Raw genomic sequence first — 20887 nt, forward strand, 5'->3', positions numbered from 1 at the left:
TTGCCAATAGTGGTGGGGAGCCCTGTCAGCCACCTGCAGCCTCCCCTCCTCCACATCCCAGAGGACTAGGAAAGTGCCTTTGCTCTCCTGTGGTTATAATGAGGTAAGGATTTCTGAAGGGTCTAGTGGCATGGAGATGTGTAAGAGTGACATGGCACTAATAGTGGAGATTAGAAGGAGTTTCCTTATGCTAATAGTAGGGGTCTTGGGGCCAATGGAGTTTAGAGAGAGAAAGTACCAAGCAGGCTGATGTCTAAGACTGGGACAGGAGAAACAATTATACCATAGTCAGAACTAAGGCCAAGTCAGACACATGATGTCATAGGGCTGGTTGGGGATGGAAGAGACAGAGACAGCAGAGGCAATGTAGTTGTGAAGAATGTAATACACAGGAGAGAGAATGAGTGATTGAGGAAGGGATAACAATTGAAATGTAGGGAAACAACATTGACTACCTTGTGTAAAAAAACGAATTACCTCTAAGGGACACAAATATAGCATATTGTATAAACATAAAAGAAGCCTCCATAGAACCATATCAGAGACCCTGGAAAGAGAAAAGCAATACTCCGGCTGAAGAAATAGCAAGACAAGGAAGAGGAAGCATTAAGGGAGTAGCCAACTGGAATAGACATTTATGGGCAAGCCAGGATATTCTTGAGGAGCCTAGCCAGTTTGGAATTTCCTTTCCATGCACATTAACACTTATTCCTGGAAGCTTCGTCTCCACTGTGAATCGGTGTCCCTTCGATGGTGATTCTCCAGGATTATCCTTTGTTAACATCTTTCATACCAGTAACGTTATGCAATTAAGGCAAAAGGGGAACAGCAATATGTTTGTCTACATTTCTTCATACGGATAATGTAAGTTTCAGCCATTGTGCTGCTTTGCTATTCCTTTTAGCTTTGTTTCTCCTCTGCTGGCTCACAATGCCAGCAGATTTTACTGCATGGTCAACAATTGGCCTCATGAGTCTACTGAGCACCATCTGTTTCATCTTCAGTCCTGAGTTAGTTCCCAAGAGCCAGAAAAGAGTCTTAAGAAATGTGCCAAAGTCCAGTTGGGGCTGGCATGGGTTGCCACATCCACACGCAGGAGACCATGTTGGCAACCCGGCTAATAAGGAGCAGGCACTTTGCAAGGGCTGTGTTTTCCAGGGTGGGTATTGCAAAATGAACCCAGAGACCGAATGACACATTAATCACAAGGCGTTACTCGTTTCCAACATTGTACATTTGTTCGGGCTGATAACCAGAATTAGTGGGCGGGAGTGTGGGTTTGGAGGAGAGAAGCAAAATGTGGAGGGAATAAGGAGGGATGGCTGAAAAGTAGACAGGAGACAAAGAAAATGGAGGGATCGGAGATAGGGCAAGCGAGAAAAAAGAGGAGTCGTGTGTCAAGGAGTGAAAGAAAAGGAAAAATTAGATGACTTTGTGTAGAAATGTGTGAAGTTTTTCTCTGGCAAAAAGTCAGACTTTACGTGCCCTTGTATGTTGCTTTATGAAAAATATAGGCAACATATACCTAGTTGCAAAGTTTTAAGGAAAATTATTTCAAAGTTAACCCAAGCTAAAACTGCACATCCTTTGTCAGAGCCAAATACTACTTGTGAGGAAATAATGCCAGTTCGCAAGAAAAACCCCTGAAAAGACATACAAGCAATAAAAGCTGAACATTCTTCAAACTATAGCATAGACAATATACTAGATCAATCGAAGAGATTTGCTTACGTAATGACAATTTTACACATGACTAGGTTTGCGGAGAACGACATGAGACAGACAGAATATTTCTGGTAAAAAAAAATAAAAAACACGAAGGAACACAGCAGATGAACCCTACTTGTTTCATACAGAGCAGAAAGAAAACATGTCTCACAATCAGACACACATAACACTCCAAATGTGCAAGTGTTTCAAGAGTATCAGTCCTCAACGTGGTACCAAAATATTGTTGACACTTTATCATCGGATCTAAATATAATGGGAGAAATACAGTCTACTAGAATATTGCCCCATTGCAGTTCATTAAATAAATTCTACACCCAACGGAGCAATATATTTGTAAACAATATTTAGGACATAATATTTATGCATTATTCTGATATGCACCTATCAGTGCTGCTGCCCATTTATTCACGCCTAACTTACCACAGCATTGCTTCAAAACTTCTTTGTCAGACCATTTTCAAAATTTGTGGCTTTCTGCTGCTATAACCCTGTCTGACAATCGCATGCAGGCTGGCTGCCGGACTAGCATCTGTGGTTATAGACACAGGCTAGGAAGTTGCTCTGTGTTTCTTTTCCGTTTTTTTAAAAATAAATGCTGACTTTCTATGGTAACTTATACCAACCTCTTTCCTCTTACGCTGAGCTATACTTTCGAACGATTTCTCTTTCGAAGGTACAGTAACTTTTTAGAGAACTTCAAAGCAACACTTGCGTAATAGTATGTCTGGCTGCTTTGTTCCTTGAAAAACAATCTGATCAAGGGATGTCATAGGGGAGAAGGAAATGTTTTCATTTTAACCCTTAATGCCCCCAATTTGCTGGCTCTGTGGTCTTTTACCCTAGGTCATTTTTCTTCCCAAGATCAGTCAGGCCATCAGCAGTATATTGGTGTCGTGAGTTTTACCTGATTCTTTTGTTACATATTATCAGTCCCCAATAGTTGCAGGAAGTGCCAACGTTGTTTTCCTGGTAGCCCACTGCCAGCGTTGCTCAATGCTGCGGTTGTTGAAGCTGAGGCTGTCTATTCTTGATTCCTTTTCACATATTTTTCTTTCACCACCATACACTTGCTGACTCTTGGGAACAAATTTTCAAACATTTTACCCTGTGTTTGCATCACAAAATTGACGCATACCAGACCAAGTGTATTAATGTTTGATTTACTTTCCAGCCCTGGAAAGTTGTCCTTTTTTGTTACTTAGCGTTAAGGCAACGTTACATGGGTGGTACATAGGCGTTCCCTTGCAGCCACCCATGCCTTTTTACACAAAACCCTATTTACAAAAAATTTGAGACAGGGTTTGCATCACTAATTAATTCCACTTAAAAGCAGGCATTAAAACACAAAATATTTTCATTTCTTCTTTCTTTTCTGACTTTGCACATGTGTGATGCGCTATACAGCACACGTACAATATAGGAAACGTTTTAAAAGTTGTCTAGGCATAGTATTTTGTACTGGAAGGGAATCTGTAAGTTTTTACTGTATGCACAGAGAAACACCACTTAATTCAGACCTTTTTCGAATATTCTGTAGCACAGTAGCAAACTCCAGTATTTAGTGAAGTTGATGTTTTTGTTCGTCACTGAAAAAATTACAAAAACTGCGATTGCTCATACCAGACACACATGTAAGCTCTCTTTTGTTTGTGAGTTGAGCTGAACCTGCCGCGTGGTGCAGCTGAGCGGTGGGCGGAAGTGCCAGACTTGAGGTTTCCGCTTCTCAGCTTTTGAGATTTACTCTCCAAACCAGCACACTTGCTGAGGTCAAGTGCCTCATAATGAAGCCAGAGACTCTCAAGAGGTGTTTTGGGGTGAGGGGACTTTTAGAATGTGCAGGCCGGTGTGTCCTTTGGAGTGCAAGATTAACCTGAGGTTTTCTTTTCCTCTTCTGCAGCCATCAGGTTTGGACGCATGCCACAAGCCGAAAAGGAGAAACTCCTCGCAGAGATCTCAAGCGACGTAGACCACCTGAACCCTGAGTCCGCGGACCTGCGAGTCCTCGCCAAGCACTTGTTCGACTCGTACCAAAAGTCCTTCCCTCTGACAAAAGCCAAGGCGCGAGCCATCTTGACGGGGAGGACGACAGACAAATCAGTTAGTTCTCTCTGCATCTATTTTTCATAAAATTCTATGTAAAGTATAATGTCTTCCCTTGATAAAAAAACCACCCCTACCTCTTCTTTTGAAGTTGTCGGATCCAACAACATGTTTTAGGGTATCTCCAAAAGTAACTTTGCCTACACTCAATCTTACTAGAATGTACATGCATAGTCAGTGGTAATCCTAAATGCTTGGCTTGGATCTGGCCCTCCTGAGCCACTGTTGGAGACCCCTGCTGTATGGTGTTAGAGCCAGAGATATTAAGAACCCAGACAGTCACACTGTGTATAGTGAAAGTAAGGTCTTTAAACAGGTCTTCTTGAATAATCTAGAATAGCCCAATAAAAATCCAAAACATTTTTCATTTTTCATTTTCATAAATATAGAAGACAAACAAGCATTGCCCAGGTCAGTTATATAAACCTAAGTTCCAGAGAGTCTGACTATCTGATATGTTATGTAGAGGCTTGTTGTAAGTAGGCCGATGGCTCCAGTTCTGTTATCAGCAGTATGAGGCTGCTCAGTAAGAGATAATATCACACTCGGCACATATTGGTAGTCTCAGTAGTGAGGCCAAGGATTAGTGGATGATTGACTGGATCCTCTTCCATTCCAAAGCATATTGGTTAAAACCTCACACTGGTGCACAGGATTTCACTTTAGAGTGCTGCCAGTGCTAAATTTGTAAAAGAATAGGTTTTGGGACCTACGTTTTGCACAAGCGCCTGCCTCCAGCGCTATTACAGGTTAGAGTGCTGAATATCAAGGTTGTGTAGTCCTGAATTTACCCCATGACTCTTTAAACTACCATCCGACACTTTCTGCATCTTTATCCCACCCATGCAGGTTCTTTTCCATCTTTGCGTTCTCCTTTTTCTGACACGTTGTCCGTCTTTCTCTTCCTCCTGCTTTCCCTTTTTTGGGTTTTTTCTCTCTCTTGCTCTGGATCAAAGTCTGTTAAGAAAAAAATAAGTGGTTGTCCTCGGAACTGAGTACCGTGGGCCCCAACTGCAACCACCAGCTCAAATTAAGCACTGTGTGTTGCTTATTTTGCACGACTGACAAGCTCTAAATTTACAATCACATACATCTGTGCTATCCATCCATGTTTTTTAAACTTCCATTATTTATTCATTTAGTTATTTATTAATTTATTTATTTGCAGTTTTATGTAGAGTGGACATAGCCCGAAGGCATCAGAGCGCTTCACAACACACAGGATGCCAGTGGCGGCTCCTCCGCTATGGCGGGGGAGAGTCACCCACGGCTTTAAGCAGTGTGACAAGAGGAAACATAACATAATAACTTTCAGTTGTTATCATGTTATGTTTCCTTTGCCGGCGGGCGGGTGTGTGCAGCTGCTCTGCTCATGGAGCAGGGCAGGGGCGGAGAGGTTACCGACTCAAGTGCGCAATGACTGTTTGGTGGGCCCTCTCGGGCAGCCCAAAGCAGTCTTGCGCACTTCCCTTTTCTCCATGCAGGCTGTATTACAGCCTGCATGGAGAACATGCCCACACCTACAGCCCCTGGCTGAGCGCCATCTCACAGGGCTCAGACCAATCACAACACTCCATTGGAGCGTTGATTGGCTTAGGGGAGGGAGCCTGGCTGCCTGCTTCCTGGAAGCGGACTCAGGAGAGCAGGAGCACAGAAGATGCGGTACCCAGCCTCGAGGTAAGTTTTTTCAAAATTTCGAACCCCCACTCCCTTCGCGTGACACCTCCTGCAACTTCCTGTGACACCCCTCGTGACACCAACACCCCACCCACGAGTTATGCCGGCCGATCCTGCAGGATACAGGGTTACAGCGGGTTACAGTAATAGTAGTTAAACTCTGAAGTTTTCATCAGTGGATGCGTACAAAAGTTACCCCAAGAGACAGTTACAACAGTTGGGCAGAGGACATACAAAGTTCCGTGAACTCAGATCAGGGCTCAATTGAGAAAGTACTTAAGTATGGCATCAGAGGAGCTATTGCAAATGTTAAGAGGCACTTTGATTGTGGCATGCAGTTCGGTTGTGACTTTCAGGGTAAAATTTCGCTTCTTTGCAACATCCTGTTTTATTCAAAATAGAGTTTGCACTATTGCGAAAATAGCGTGATTTCTTTTAAATAACTTGTTTTCAATAGAGGTGCATTGAGTAAATAAGCCCGACTTGTTCCGAAAACATACTTTTTATTTTAGGAGTGCTTACATAACAGGTTTACATTTTTCCTACGATTTTTTGCAGGTGCTAAAGGTTACTTGTATATATAAAAACAATTTTTTTAATTTGGAACGTGATAAACAATATTTACACTAAACTACATTGCTAAGGAATAATGGGCACTCGTTGGAATTAGGAAAGCTGCACCTTTGTCTTAGAGTTAGATTTTTGTCAGAAACAATCGACAGAACATATTTTTCCGCCAAATAGTTTCCCCCAAATTTGTTGGAGAAACTGTGGCTCTTGTATAATTTCGAGTCGGTTTTTCCTCAGCTGTGGAAACTTGAACAAGGCGAGCTTTTGATGCTGGCTAGGTTTTTTCTCCATTAGTTTGCCCTTGTGTGGAGGCTTTGCCCAGAATGTCTCTGCCTACATTCATCTGACTGAGGACAATACAACCTATTGCCTTTATAGAAGCTGGTCGACCTGGCATAGTTCTAGAATAAAAATTGTCAAGCTTTTGGACACTTACTAAACAGAAGGCTTTGTTTCCAAATGCCTGGGGTTGTCAATTATATCTGAGCCTTAAAGGGGTAGTACCACAGTTCAGGGCAGGACTGGGAACAGAAACCGGCCCTGGCAAACTGCTCAGCCCGCCCCCCCCCCCCCCCCCACACCTCCTGGGATGAGGGGGAGTGCAGCTGAGCAGTTTGAGGGCCAGTTTCGGCCGATTTTATTACAGGGAGCCGATATTGCTGCCCCCACTAACAAAATCGTTCCACCAGGGGCCCAAAACCGGCCCTCACCCTAGTGGCCTATCGGGGAAACGCCCGGTGCCCGCTATGGCCAGTCCGGCCCTGCCACAGTTAGACTGAAACAGAAAACAGGCCAGGGCACCAAAAATAATGTGGACTCGATTAATGAATAAGCTAGCTAAAAATGGACCATTTTTGGAAATTGGGGAAGCTTTGAATTTATAAAAACACACTTTATAAGTGGTTTACAAGAGGTATGTAAGACTGCATGGATTTGACCTTGGTGCAGGCAATGTTTGTATTAATATCAGAGAAATCAACAGTAAAACCCGGCCCAGCAGACCATAAAACAACCCCACATGCAGCCAAAAAGTCTGGTTCACACAATGACCTGTCAGACCCGATAGTTGGGCACTGCCTGATTGCCCTGTTGGCCAGTTCAACACATTAGTAGGACAGACAGGCCACCACAGAGTAGGCTTGAATCGTTTAAAAACATATATGGTTTGAACGGTTTAGGAAGGAACACATTGTATTTTTTAATGTGTGCAATACATATTCTAAATGAATTTCCTAATGCGCCGAGGAGAGTAATTTATGTCTCACAGGACATATGGAGCACAGAGGCCAAGCTGGGGCCTAGGTTTACTGGCGCTCAGCAACACTGTGAAATGCATAGTGGCACAGACGGCAGTGTGTCTCACCTTCAAGGTACAAAATAGATTTTGGGCTGTAAAGTTGATGGAGTCACACACAACGCAGAGCGCCAACTCCCATTGATTGAGGGCATAATGGGGTGGGATACACATAAACTCTCATAGATTTTTGCGCAAAGCCAAATCTACTAAAATAGCTTGACCTTGCTTTTTGTGTAGGTGCACACAAGAGGTAAGCAGAATATTGCATGGTATGCCTATAATTCAGATGTGTAATTGACGTGAGACAATGTATGCTGCTTACACTTTGCTGGTTGTACCTCAAGGGTGTGACACTATACCCTGTGCAGTGTTGTAAAGTTTGCTCAACACTGCACCGCATACTTTGGCGCAGCACTGCACTGCACGAATGTTAGTAAATGTCAACCTTTTATATATGTTAAGATGTGTAGCCGAGTACATTGTCTTTGGTAGCAGCACACTGACAAGTAAAGCAGCAGTGGCCATGTGGCTCTAAACTTATAAGTAGTCACTCTGCTGCTGTTTAGCATATAATTCGTTAGGTGAATCAATACAAGGACAAAGGCATGCAGTCTTATTAAGTTATGTTCCACAGGACTGGCAAGCCTTGCCACTTTGTGGCGTTTCGACCTGTGCCGCCGCACCATGCGCCACGCTCTGAAAAGAAGGGTGACAGAATAGACCTGTCAGGCGTGACAGCAGAAACAAGAGCAGCCTGTAGAGACATCTCTGTTAGCTTAGCTAGTTTGAAGATATATTAATAACGGCAAGACAACTCTGGTGTTTAATTTTAGGGGTGGGCGGAATTTGCGTAGTCGTGCTACGCAAAGCTCCGCGAAACGGTAAAAAATCTCCGCGAATACGCAAAAGTTCAGTAAACACGCGAAATTGCTTGTTGCGCCCGTTTGCAATGCTTTTTTCCTGTTCGCAAACACTGTTTGGGTGCTCAGTGAGGTATATCTTGCGAACACGCATTTTGAAAGCGCGAACAAGCAAAAAATCCACGAAGCCGCGGATAGCGGAATTTTTGGCAATTTCCCGTTCTCCGTGGAACGCAAAATTACACAAATTCCACAAATTCAGCGGTCGAACGGAATTTACCGCCCAGGCCTAGTTAATTTACTTGCTAGAGAGATTTACGTTTTGTCCATTCAAAGTTTTGACTCATCATAAAGTAGCACAAAGGGTTAATGTGCCTACTGTAAAGCACAACCGGTTACAGCTTTTCTCACAGGGGACCTTTTGTTATTTCCAGTTCATAAGTCATAATCATTCTAATATAGCACAGTGAGCTATAAAGTAGCTTCAAAGAGCTCCATGCAAACTGCAAGGCATAATTGTAGAACCTTAGTGGGTTTTTCTCAATCATTCATTATTATAAAGTTGCCAAAAAAGGTTCCTCTGGGTAGTAATAAATTAGTGTTACTGTAGACAACTACAAACACTGTGTCACATTGTAAATCCTAGGTAGTGGTTCTCCAGACCAAGCAATCTTAGTACATAATGCCAGCATGCCCCCTGAATATTGAACCCACAATTTCAGTTGAACAGAATATCAAGGACAAAATATCGAAAAAAATATCCTCAGGTAAATAAGTCTGGATTTTCTAGACCTAACTCCACATATATATGTGCATATGCATCATACATATCTGCATGGTAAGTAGATATGTAGTTAGGAATAGTAAATCTATATGTCCCTATATGCCCTTACCGTTTGATATTTTGTCCCTCGAGATTCTGTCCTCGATATTCCTATACCATGAAATTGTTGGTGTCGTTGTTCATTAAGTAAAATCTATAATGCCTACCAGCATGAATGGTGTGACTCCTACACCTTGTAACTGCTCATTGCCTTTTTTAACATTTCCAAAACATTGATGTACACACTTATATGATTCATTGTGTCCGAGTAATATGTGTGCGTGTGTGAGAGTGATGTCAATCGCTCTGACACCCTACATTGTGATGAGTAGCCCTAATAAAGAAATTAAATATATGTAAAAGATGGGCTATTGAGAGTTCAAGGTATCCAATGGAGGGTGATAGTATGGAATATGTGGAGAAGAAGGCAATTGGTGGGGTACACCAGCAAAGATTGTTGCACTGGGCACAACCAATGCTGAAACTGACCCTGGTAGTAAGCGAGTGACTGTTGCATGTTGTCAGACAGGGCCAGACTGGCCGTAGCAGGCACCAGGCATTTCCCCAGTGGGCTGCCAGGGTGGGGTGACGGTTTTAGACCCCTGGAAGTCCGTCTTTGTTACCGTGGGCGATTTTGCAGCATTTTTGTTACCTGGGGACAGTCGAGCTCTTTGCCAGAGCCGGTTTAGGGTCCCAGTCCGGCCCTGTTGTCTGAGAGTATGCAGATCCAACTATGGTCTTATGCCCTTGTATATTGTTCAAGAGCATCATGTGATTGAAAGCACCAGGCAAGATTCAAACTGGAAACACGTGACATCAGTAGTGAGAAAGTCCAGCTTAGGGTGTTCTCTTTTGCACAATAGAAGTGCAGTGTTAGTGAGATTTCTATCTGTCCCCTGCACAAAGTGAGCAACAGATTTGTGAATGCTGGTGTTATCACTGTATGAAGTGATGCAGTGAAGGGAGGGGGCCTGTGTCTGACTTGTCCGGAGTATGTGGTTCTGGGATGCAATGCTCATATGTTTTTCTTCTCCATGTGGGTGCCTTGGATCTCACTGATACAGCCTGCTTTATCCACCTGGTGCCATAAAAATGCTGCCCTTACTTACTAATGAAAGAATGAAGAACACACAGTTTCCAGAGTACCACATCTATAATAGGGAAATACAAATAACATTGAATGAAGTATGCCCTGAGTTAGAATAACTTATATAAGATCCTATATCACAAGTCTGAAAGGGGATGGGGAGCAACTTGTGGCTATTGGATAGTGGTATGTTGAGGATACAAATGGGAACAGTATGAGTATTTTCAGTGCAACAGACAACAGATAATTTTGCCATCTGGAGCGCTCCCCATACACTGAAAAAAGCCTTTTGACGAGGGGGTATTTTTCAGTTAGTATGGGGCTTCCAAAAAAATGGTGACCTAGGATTTCTGCTTTATCTCTCCTAATGGAAGTGCTGACCCTGGTCATAAATGACGTCACAAGAATGGAAGTTTGACTTTTAGGATTCACATTTACAGGGGACCCATGAACTTCTGGTGGGGTTTGATCAATGTGGTTTCTATGAAACCGTACATTTTTGCTGCCTTAAAGAATATTATGTGAACAATCATGGTACCAAACATCAGAACAGAGACCACACCTGTACACACGTAGTTTACACGCAGGCAAGCACTGTGAGTAAAAAGTGTTACTGTTACCCAATTTCCCGACCTCTGAAGGATGGCCTTCTTGCGATCCAAACCCAAGCCCCGCAAACGGCTGCCAGTGCTTTCAGCCAGCCATCTTGCCTGGACCGTGCTGTTTATGTTTGCTGTGCATAAACCACTTCCTGAGTACATGCATTCCCCAAACCAGCCTTCTGAGCTGACCAACTATCTGGGGAGAGGGGACAGAAGGCATGACATCCAGATAAAGAATGGCATTTTTTAAAATAGATTGTGGGAATGTTGCTAATTTCCCCCAAGAGGTAGATCATGATCGTCATTAAATCCTACAGTGTGATAAAAATGTAACATCGTCCAGCACGTCTTGAACCTCGAGTAATGGCAGATTTCTTTAAACACCAGAGATGTGCCATAACATGTTAATGATCAATCCTAGGTTAGTCCTTTCCAATTTTAAACAGCGTGTGAATTTGTTAATGAGCGAGCAGACATCTTGGCCTTCGCTTAAGTTGTGTGCATGTTTGCACGCCAGCGGACTTTGCACCGCAGTATATTGTGTCTTTTACAATGGGCAAATTTATAGACTTCCCACATTTTAACCATAGACCTTGTATCACATACTGTGTGATTGTTGCAATAAATGTGCATTGCTCAAAGATCTCCTCTGTACATTAACTGTGCCCGTTTTGACCTGTACCCAGTGCTTAATTTGAGCCTGTGGTTCCGGTGCTCGGCATCGACACTTACTTGTTGGCACCAGCAGTAAGTTGTCGACACCAGCACTTATGACATCTGCCACATGGTGGCGCTGTTTGTATAATTTAGAGAAGAGCCGAAGAGCAATTGTTTATCAATTCCGTATGCATTCAAAAATAACTAATATCTGATGCCCAAGCTATTTTTATTGCTTTGAGGGCCTGTAATAGGCTGAATTGTCACACTTGTAACAGTGTGCTGGTTAGTAGTTGTGTAGGTACTGTCATTGGCAGCGCTTGTAGTGGCAATGGGTTGTGCAAGATGCAGAGGCCTCCAGATTGACGCCCTGGCACTTATTTTTTTTTTTTTTTACAAATTAAGCACTGCCTGTACCAACCAGGCCTTCTTCATCAGTCTACTGAGGACAGGTAACAAGACTTCTTTTCGACTCCTCCTTGAGTCCTGTGGCGTAACACAGGACCCCTCATCCCCCATGGTGCAAGGGGGGCCGAGCTCCAGGGAGTTCCCTCAGCGCAGTACTCTGGCCGTAGAGCTCCTGATTGAGTCTGGAGAGGAGCCCTCCAAGCACCTTGCAGGGGGGCCCCCTCAGGTTTCATTACGCCACTGCTTGAGTCACGATGTTGGAATTTAGAAACGATTGAGAGTAATACAGGTCATGGTCTGTGCATGTGTAAAGCACATCTTCACCCCAAAGGGCATCTTAGTGTTGAACAACAGATGCTAATTCTTCTCCAACTCTGTGACTTTCTAAGACTGAAACGTTGATTGGAATCACCATCAAACCTGTGACCAGGTGGTAAAGGACAGATCTCTGCAGTGGATGCATTAGTCCACTGAGCCACCAGACCGTGGAAGTAGCAATCCTTTCTTTATTCAGACAACCTTCTTTACCAACGCACAGCTTCTTTTGAGATTTTATGGGGCAGCACACTTTATATAGGACTCAGCTCATTCATAAGAGTGCCTGCCAAAGTGTAGAATATAGTGGCCCTGTTCAACACTAAGCATGGGTCTTCCATCATGAGTCCCTAGGATCTCACCGGCTTCAAGTGACGAAGAGGGCAACTTTAGAGCAGGTGAGCAGATTCCAAAAGGGTAACCATGTCTCTGTGTCACACCAGATGCAGGACTTAATAGCATTTGCTTAGTTGTCGAACACTCAAGTTAACTCCAGTGGGAGAGGGTGTAGTGACTAGTATCTAATAACTTGAGGTGCGCTACACTCTGGAGTTATGCCTACTGAAAGCAGGGTTATCCATGAGAAACTTAAGCCACTTGTATGTTTTAGATGCCAAGCAAACCTACAGTGGAACCCAGCACAGCATCTGGTATTCCATTAAAAGTACAAGTAGGAAATGGAATGCACCCATCCCAACAGCAGCTCTAAATTTAGTAGCTAAGGGACTACATGTGCATTACAGGGATTCCATAATTGGTTTTAAAACGTGCCTCTCTGGGCCCCTTCTTTCATTATGGTAGTTCACCAGGTCAGGGTGTAATAATCTGAATGCACACCTGAGTATCATTAGCATATGCTTCTCTGTCGATCACACACTCTGTTTTCTAAAACAAGTGAATGCATACTCATGTGTGTGGTATAAAAATCCGTATTTCACTGGAACCCAGGAAATATTTTCCATATGTCACAAAAAAATGTAATGCCATCCTTTGCAGACGTTTCTCATTGCTTATTATTTAATTTGTAAAGAAAAACTTTAAATATCTGACCTCGTCTGTTAATTTGTGAAATCCATGCAAAACCGTAACATGCTGAATGCAATCAAGGCATATTGTTAGCGCTGCCTTGTGGGCTTAAGCCTCAATGTCTACACAGAAACATTGCCTCTTTTTCAATCAGGGCAAATCAAAACCAAAGGGGATGATGGATGGAGTGTTGAACATTGCAAGCACTCACCACCAGTCAACTGATCTGGGTTTAATCCATAATCATTCTTTAGCTCACTCTGCCCCCCCAGTTCAGACATGGCCATATGCAAATCAGTCTGACCTTGTGCCTCATGGGAACAGTCCAGCCCGAACTGCCAAGCCATGTCTTCCCTGGACCGGAAGCAAGCATCCTGGGACATGTTTCTGGCTAATCAGCCGTCGTTAGCCAGGCTAGCTTGAATCCAGTGGCAAAGTGAGCAAGGGATCCACGTCTGGGTATACCCCGCCAATTTAGGGCAAACAAAGCAAATCAAGTCAATCAGACAATGAAAGCTAAACGTTCTAATTCCAATCAAGATCAATTTTTAGGTCTGGTTACTAAATTAACTCTGATTTTATTTGTGTTATTTTTAAGGAAGCAAAGACTATGTTATCTGTTTTATCAGATACTCTGTATTATTAATTAGTTACATATTTAAATATTACTCTCTTCCTTTTTTACAGACAACCAATATAGTCCAGTATTTCACTTAGTGTTTTAATAAACCTTTCAGTATTTAAATAAAGTACTGTTTTCATGCTAATTGCACCTGAATAAAAATGGGATTTTAAAAATACATAACAGCCAATTTTTTGTAAAATGTCCATATATTGCCTTCTTGGTGTCTGGTGATATTTACAAATCACTATGCCTTCAGTCTCATGTTTTGATTTATGATGTCACCTAACACCCTCATTGCCAATATAGGACTGTCTTATACAGCTTCCTGTTTGGTGTTCATTTAGTTTCATATTAAATGATTGTTCAGTTCTATTTAAAAAGAAAAAGTTATTTTGGAGATGACAACAGCCTGCCTACCTGCATATCTGCAATTGCTCTATAATATATACTTTTATTGAAAATGCTGTGCTATCAAAAAAACATAATTCACAGCAAACAGAGAAATATGGAAAATATTAAACGGTACCATGTGAAGTACGGGTTTCATCATCATAATGACACACCCTGGATCACTTGGCAGGCTGTACAATTGTCATGGTCTCTAGGATTACATGGCAAGATTGTTTAAATTATGTGGCAGGGTTATCTAAAAGTAAACATTCCAACTCCAGTAGGTGCCCAATGTGCATCATCAAATTAACTATCCCAAATTAACTTGTAATATAAAAAATACATAACAAGAATAAATTATGCTATGTTACGTTATTTTAAATTATTACGGGCTAGAATCACCCCCGGAGGAATATCTCGGCGAGAGACCAGGGCAATATGGACAGGCTGAATGTGACCCTAAAATAGGTGTGTCTTAAGCGCCTTCCTGAAAAGGGGATATGGTCCCATGCTGCCTTATTGGTGCTCTGGTGACATTTCTGATATCACCGAAATCCTTCGCTTGCACAATTGGACCTTTTACATCAATTGCCTTTAATGTATTTTTCATGTTACCTTTGTTTTAGGGAATTTAGCTTGAATAAGCTGTTATCTTTTCTGTGTCGCTAACAATGCACACTGATTGTAATTTGACTTTTAACGTTTTGTTCACCTTTTATCTTTCATGAATACATTTTTGATAAAGCAATGGGCAGTGGTGAAAGCCAGTGGATTTTCTGTGATTTCTGTGGCTACTGTGTTTATTGAATAATTATTAATTCACACTATTTGCTAAATAATTAGATTTCACAATATATGTTGTTTCTAGTTCAAAATAGATACAAATAATGATGCATCATTTAGATTAGCTTGCTGCATAAAATGATGCATAGTTTAGATTAGCTTGCTGCATTATTCAGTTACTCTTATTGCATAAGCCTAGTAGCGTTGACAGTGGTAAAGTTCAAAACAGTCAATTGGGGGCTGTCATTATGATGATGATTAGCATCGGATGATGCTCAATGTGTAAGGAGTTTTGAAAGACAGAAACAATGTTATCTTAACAGAGGATATCCTGAAAAACTGATTGACCTGCAAATGGAAAGGGTGAAAACAATTCCTAGGACGGAATTGTTACAAAAAAAGCCTAAAGAATTAAAAAAGAGGATGGTATTCGTTTCGAAGTACTCGACGGCAACACGAGAAATCAAAAGGACGATACTCAAGAGATGGGACATGGGACATGGGATGGGACATCTTGCAAATGGAAAGTGATTTTGGACATCTCAATGAACAGAAACCATTATTTGCATATTCAAGGTCGAGAAACATAAAAGAATTATTGAGTAGACCAGATGATATGACATTGGAAACATCTAGTCCTAGAGGCACAACTAAGTGCTATAACTGCAAGAACTGTAATAATGTAATTACGGGTAGCAAACTATCTCATCCTAAAACAGGCGAACAAATATGTCTTAGACATTCAGCAAATTGTAATGCGGAACATGTAGTTTACTCTATAAAATGCCCATGCGGACTATTGTATGTCGGCAAAACCGACAGGAAGATGAAAACACGTTTAGCCGAGCATAAGAGTAGAATCCGTAATAAAAACATGACCTCACCACTGGCCAGACACTGGATTGAGAAAAACCACACCATTCGTTTTCAAATCATTGAACAGATTCCACAGCGTCTAGGTTTAGACAATGCCAAAATTTTGCTTAGGAGAGAAATATACTGGATTCGGAAATTACAGACTGTAGTCCCTGACGGGCTCAATGATAAAATGGACATGATATGCTTCCTTTAATTTTTGGCCATAATTTAGTAGCTGATTCCTCGAGGGATATTACTAACACTGTTGTACTTGGAATTAGTGACACTACACATGGAATATCTATTAGAATCTAGATACTATTTATTGACTTACAGTGATAATCTTGTTGTTGATATAAAAATGCAAAGTGCACAAAATTGCTTGATATTTATATGTTCTTTCTTTGCTCTTTTCCTTTTTTCTGTCACTTGTAATCTAAAAATATGAATTTGTTTATAGTTTTAAATTAGTTGACTATGAGTCGTATTATCTTATGCATTATAAAATCGCTCTAAATATCCCGCATAAATTTGGTTACTTCAGATTCGTAGTTATAAACAACCCCGTTTAAATATGGCGCCCACACGCTTGAGTTTAAGTCCGTCATTGATATTGAGACCGGAACTGTTGCGGTAGCATAAACAAAGGACTAGAGGCTCCCAAGCACACAGCGAGGGAAGACGCCGGTACAACGCCACCTCTTTCGCGTTTCTGGTAAGCGTGAGAGTTAGAGAGATAATTTAATGTGAGGAGAATCGGTTTTTTGGTAACCGAATACTAAACGCGGTTTTCGTTTCATTCATTTATTTTACTTAGAACGGGAGAATGCTGAAATTTAGCGAGACCCTGGGAACCTGGTAAAAGGCTCGCAGGTAAACATAAGCTTACCTTTATAATTCGAATGAAGACATTATTTGAACGTTATAAAACAAAAGATAGGCCCTTCATGGTCTTCACTCTTTTATCTTGTTAGATCCCCTCTACATTACAGTTAAGCGCAATTGATTCTCAGGTGAGCGTTTAACAACTTATATGGCATGCAGACCTTCGTGGTTTGTAAAAGACAGATTTAGTAGTGACAGCTTGTTATATGTTTTCCTATTTTCTTTATTATCCACAGATAGTTTTTTCAACTACTGAAAACTAAGGTAACGCTGCATAAGTCTAATATCAAATACTGTGCTTACTGTAAGCCTCAGTATATGTACTTACGTAATCATGATTTTTCCAGATTCTACAGGAACTATGTAGTACACATAATTTATACTCCAACCAACAAGTTAGTTAGGTAAGAGAATTCAACACCTATTGGTTTAATATAAATTAGTTTACTTTTTTCAAAAGCATCGAAATTAATTAGGTTTCCTTTTTCTTTCTTCTTCTATAGGCCCCTGACGAAGGGGTACAAACCCCGAAATGCATTGGGTTGTATATATAACTGTGTTGTGTATCAATTGATCAGTGAAAAATGTATGACAAAAGGCACTAATTGTGTATTGTTCATGTATATATTATAATGAATCATACTTTTTTTGTTTGAATTTGTGATGAAATAAGTTACAAAACATTTCGAATTAAAATTATGTCAATTGTAAAAATTTGAAAGATTTATCTTTTAGTTAGTGCGCACTCGAGTCCTTGTGATCTAGAGATCCCTGGCTATATACATTATGATGATGAAACCTGTCTTTCACTGAGAACCTTGCAGTTATACAGTGCATTTTGTGCAAAAAAGCACCCAAACATGATATGCTGACAGTACTCATGTTTACATTCAGATGAATGATCCCAGCTGATACAACGTTGAATGAGCACCAGTTGGTTACAACTAGTTCTTGGTGTAAAATTCCATTTAGGATCTGCCTTTTGTTAAAAAACAAATCTTGGTAATGATAATAATCACAACAGGAAATCAGATCTCCTTTTTTCCATAGCAGACTGATGGTGGCAGGCATGAAAAATGTGTAATATTTCTACTTTTAATGTCTGTAATGGGGAGAAGGCAAGACTGAGAGAAGCCATACTGACCTCTGATCTCATTAACAAAATTCAGTCTCCCTGCTGAGTGCTGTTTATGTGTGAGGAGTCAGACTGTGCAAATACTTAAGAGCTGGACATTAGAATATTGTTTCTGCTATATCTGTTTATCTCTCCCCAGAACTAACTTCGGTGTCCGTGACTACTAGATCTGCGGGGCTGGTGTGCGTTAGACAGGCTTTTTTTTATCTCCTTGTTAGTTTGGCCTTTGAAGTCAAGGCCTCCCCAGTTCATGGACCTGGTTTGCAGGTTGCTCAAAAAGCTCTGAACAATTGGATAGGATTTAAGAGAGGCCCTGGTTAGTGAAATCTAGTTTGTTCCTTGTACAGGGCAGCATGGTGCATCCGTTTTTCAGCTACTTTGGGCCCCCTCTGTGAAGATAAATAGTAAAATTGCATACGGAGATTCACAACTCTTCCTGAGATTACTTTTATGTGTGTTTTCTGTATACAGATATTCCTAGGAGTTCGCCTGGAATTATTCGACTGGAAGAGATTTCCAAGCGTACTTCTGAGACTATGGGCCATATGTATCATGCAAATTCGCATTCGCAAAGGCCGAAATTCGCAGAATTTCGGCCTTTGCGAATGCGAATTTGCTAAATGGAATGTAGCAAGCAAAACTGGTGTAAAATAAGGAATCGCAAAATTTGCGATTCCTTATTTTGTAATTGCATTTAAGGAATCGCAAATTTTGCGATTCCTTAAATGCAATGTATGTAGCAAAAAAAATTAGCAAAATGCCCTTAAGGAATCGCAAATTACCACCAACTTCTAGTTGGTGGTAAGTTGAGAATTCCTTGAAAAATGCTAATTTTAGCATTTTTTAAAGTGCCATGTGACGCACATACATGGGCATGTATGTGTGCCACATGTGCACCATGCATATTTCAGGGGTGAAATTATTCTCAAATTGCGATTAGCAGATTGCGAATCGCAAATTGAGAATAACTTCCCATTGATTCCTATGGGCCTCCTGGCCCATAGAAATTAATGGGAAAGTATTCCTTAATTAAGAAATCGCAAAAAAAATTGATTTTGTACATACATACCCAATTGCGATTCTCAAATAGCGATTTCTTAAAAATCGCTATTTGGGAATCGCAAATGGGTATCTTGATACATATGGCCCTATAACCTGTGGAGCCATAGTCCCCCTTTGCAGAATTCTGTAGAAAAAAGCATTTTTCCTCATGGAGAAAGCCTTTACCCAACACCCCACCAAATATGTGTGTGATCTATTCCTCCACCCGTCCTGGCTGGGGTAAATCTCTATCCATTTCCAAGGCTGGAAAGGGTCGGATCAGAGTTTGAGAAAGCACATAAACATACCTTTACGGTGTTACCATACTTCTAAGAAAAAGCACACCTTCCAAAGCCCGCGTCCCACCTCTTGAATGAGATGTCTCTGTATTTATTTTTTTGATTTCAAAATACTTCATTGATTTTCACAAGGTATACAGAAAGCATATAGCAGGGTAAGCATAAGGTATCCAAGGCAAAGTTTTACATATGTATTCATAGAGTGAGGGTAATGCGCCTTTATGGATAACATGAGACTAACCCAAGCAATCAATGTTAGAAGAAAAAAGCCAAAAGAAGAGAAAAAGGAAAGAAAAGAGAAGGGAAGGAAGAGCAACAGCTAGACGAGCTGTAACATCGCTTTTGCATTTCTATGCGTATATTGGCACAAGGGTACCCGATATTGGCAGGCCTTAAATAGTATAAAAGCCTAGTACACGTAACAATGAACATTACACTTAAATACAATTATTCAGGTGGAACGTCAGTAAGGTCACAGGATATGAGTCCGTGGTAAACACTTTGTTAATTCGAGGTTCATAAGAGTCTAGAAACGCATCTAAAGAGTTCCACGGCGTCCTGGATGACGGTTTCCATGGAGTTTTGTAATGCTATGTTGTCTGTCCCTCTGAGATGGAAGATCCAGTTTGTCCAGCTTTTATACGATGTCTTACTCATGTCCTTCCAGTTGGCACGGACCATTTTCACCGCAGAGGTTAGTAACAGGTCAAGTAGATCTTTGAATTCACATTACTAAAGCATTTACGCCTACCATTAATTCTTTTATGAGTACTTTTATAGACACCTTTGTGAATAGGGTTGTCTATTTTTTCCCCTAGAAGTTATCATAGTCCTACTCTCAGTTAAATTCTGATCTATATTTTTACCTTTACCATGTGCCTAAAAAGAAATTTGATTTAAGTGCATACCATTTATGTTCTCCATGTGTGAATGCATAAAAGACAAGCTTCTGTGTTAGTCTAGTACAGTGGTTTCTAACCTTTAACGTACTGAGAGCTGCTGCTGGTATTGGAAAGCATCATAAGCTACCACCTAATATGTGGGTGTTAAATAAAGGTACATAAAATCCATGTAACCTAAACACAACCTCTCGAGTATCCCAGTCCGGCGCCTGTGAGCATACAGCATTAATGCCACATAAACTATATAGCAACTGTTAAATTGTGGGGTCCCTATGGATCAATGTTGTCCTTTGTTTTATGAATCATGAATTCTGCAGTTCCAAATGCCCCTCAAGAACTGGCTGTTCGAATAATCCTCCATGACCTGCAAGCCCTTGGATACCCTATTGGGTGATTAGCCGCACTTTACTAATCGTGATTGATTATTGATTGAAACACAATGAGAGGTGAGAGTCTAAGTTAGACTTGTGGCCTTGTTTCGTTATCATCCAATAAATAAGATGACAATGTTCATTTTGAGAGTTAGGGTACGAAGACCATTATCAATAATTCATTTTGTGAGGCCCATGCTGACTTCATAGCTATCTACAAATAAGCATATCTCTGCAGTGACCAGCACACTGTACAGCAGTCAGACAATAATGATGCAAAAATTAAAATATAAAGAGATTCTGCTAAGAAGCTCAGCACTAGTCTGTTTCAGTTGCTAGGAAATCTGTTTTGAGTGATCTTTTTGTTGCCGGCCTTGAGTAACTGCATGTGACATCATCGCAGAATGCTATGGAATTGTACATTTACTGCACAAAATTGTAATTG

The 20887-nt window shown here is 41.1% G+C and overlaps 1 protein-coding gene across 3 annotated transcripts in view; it reads left to right on the top strand.

Moving 5' to 3' along the window:
* Window positions 1–20887, top strand: part of PPARG (peroxisome proliferator activated receptor gamma) — a 220864-nt gene that overhangs the window by 149021 nt on the left and 50956 nt on the right. For all 3 annotated transcript variants that reach the window (XR_013601120.1, XM_078661417.1, XM_078661416.1), the window contains one exon: window positions 3629–3828. Coding sequence is in view for 2 of the 3 variants with exons in the window: in XM_078661417.1 (XP_078517543.1) it covers window positions 3629–3828 (200 nt within the window). In the remaining variant the exon portion in view is untranslated. The remainder of the gene's footprint in view (window positions 1–3628; window positions 3829–20887) is intronic.

The sequence above is a fragment of the Lissotriton helveticus genome, chromosome 9 (assembly GCF_964261635.1).
Source record: "Lissotriton helveticus chromosome 9, aLisHel1.1, whole genome shotgun sequence".
Taxonomy (NCBI): domain Eukaryota; kingdom Metazoa; phylum Chordata; class Amphibia; order Caudata; family Salamandridae; genus Lissotriton; species Lissotriton helveticus.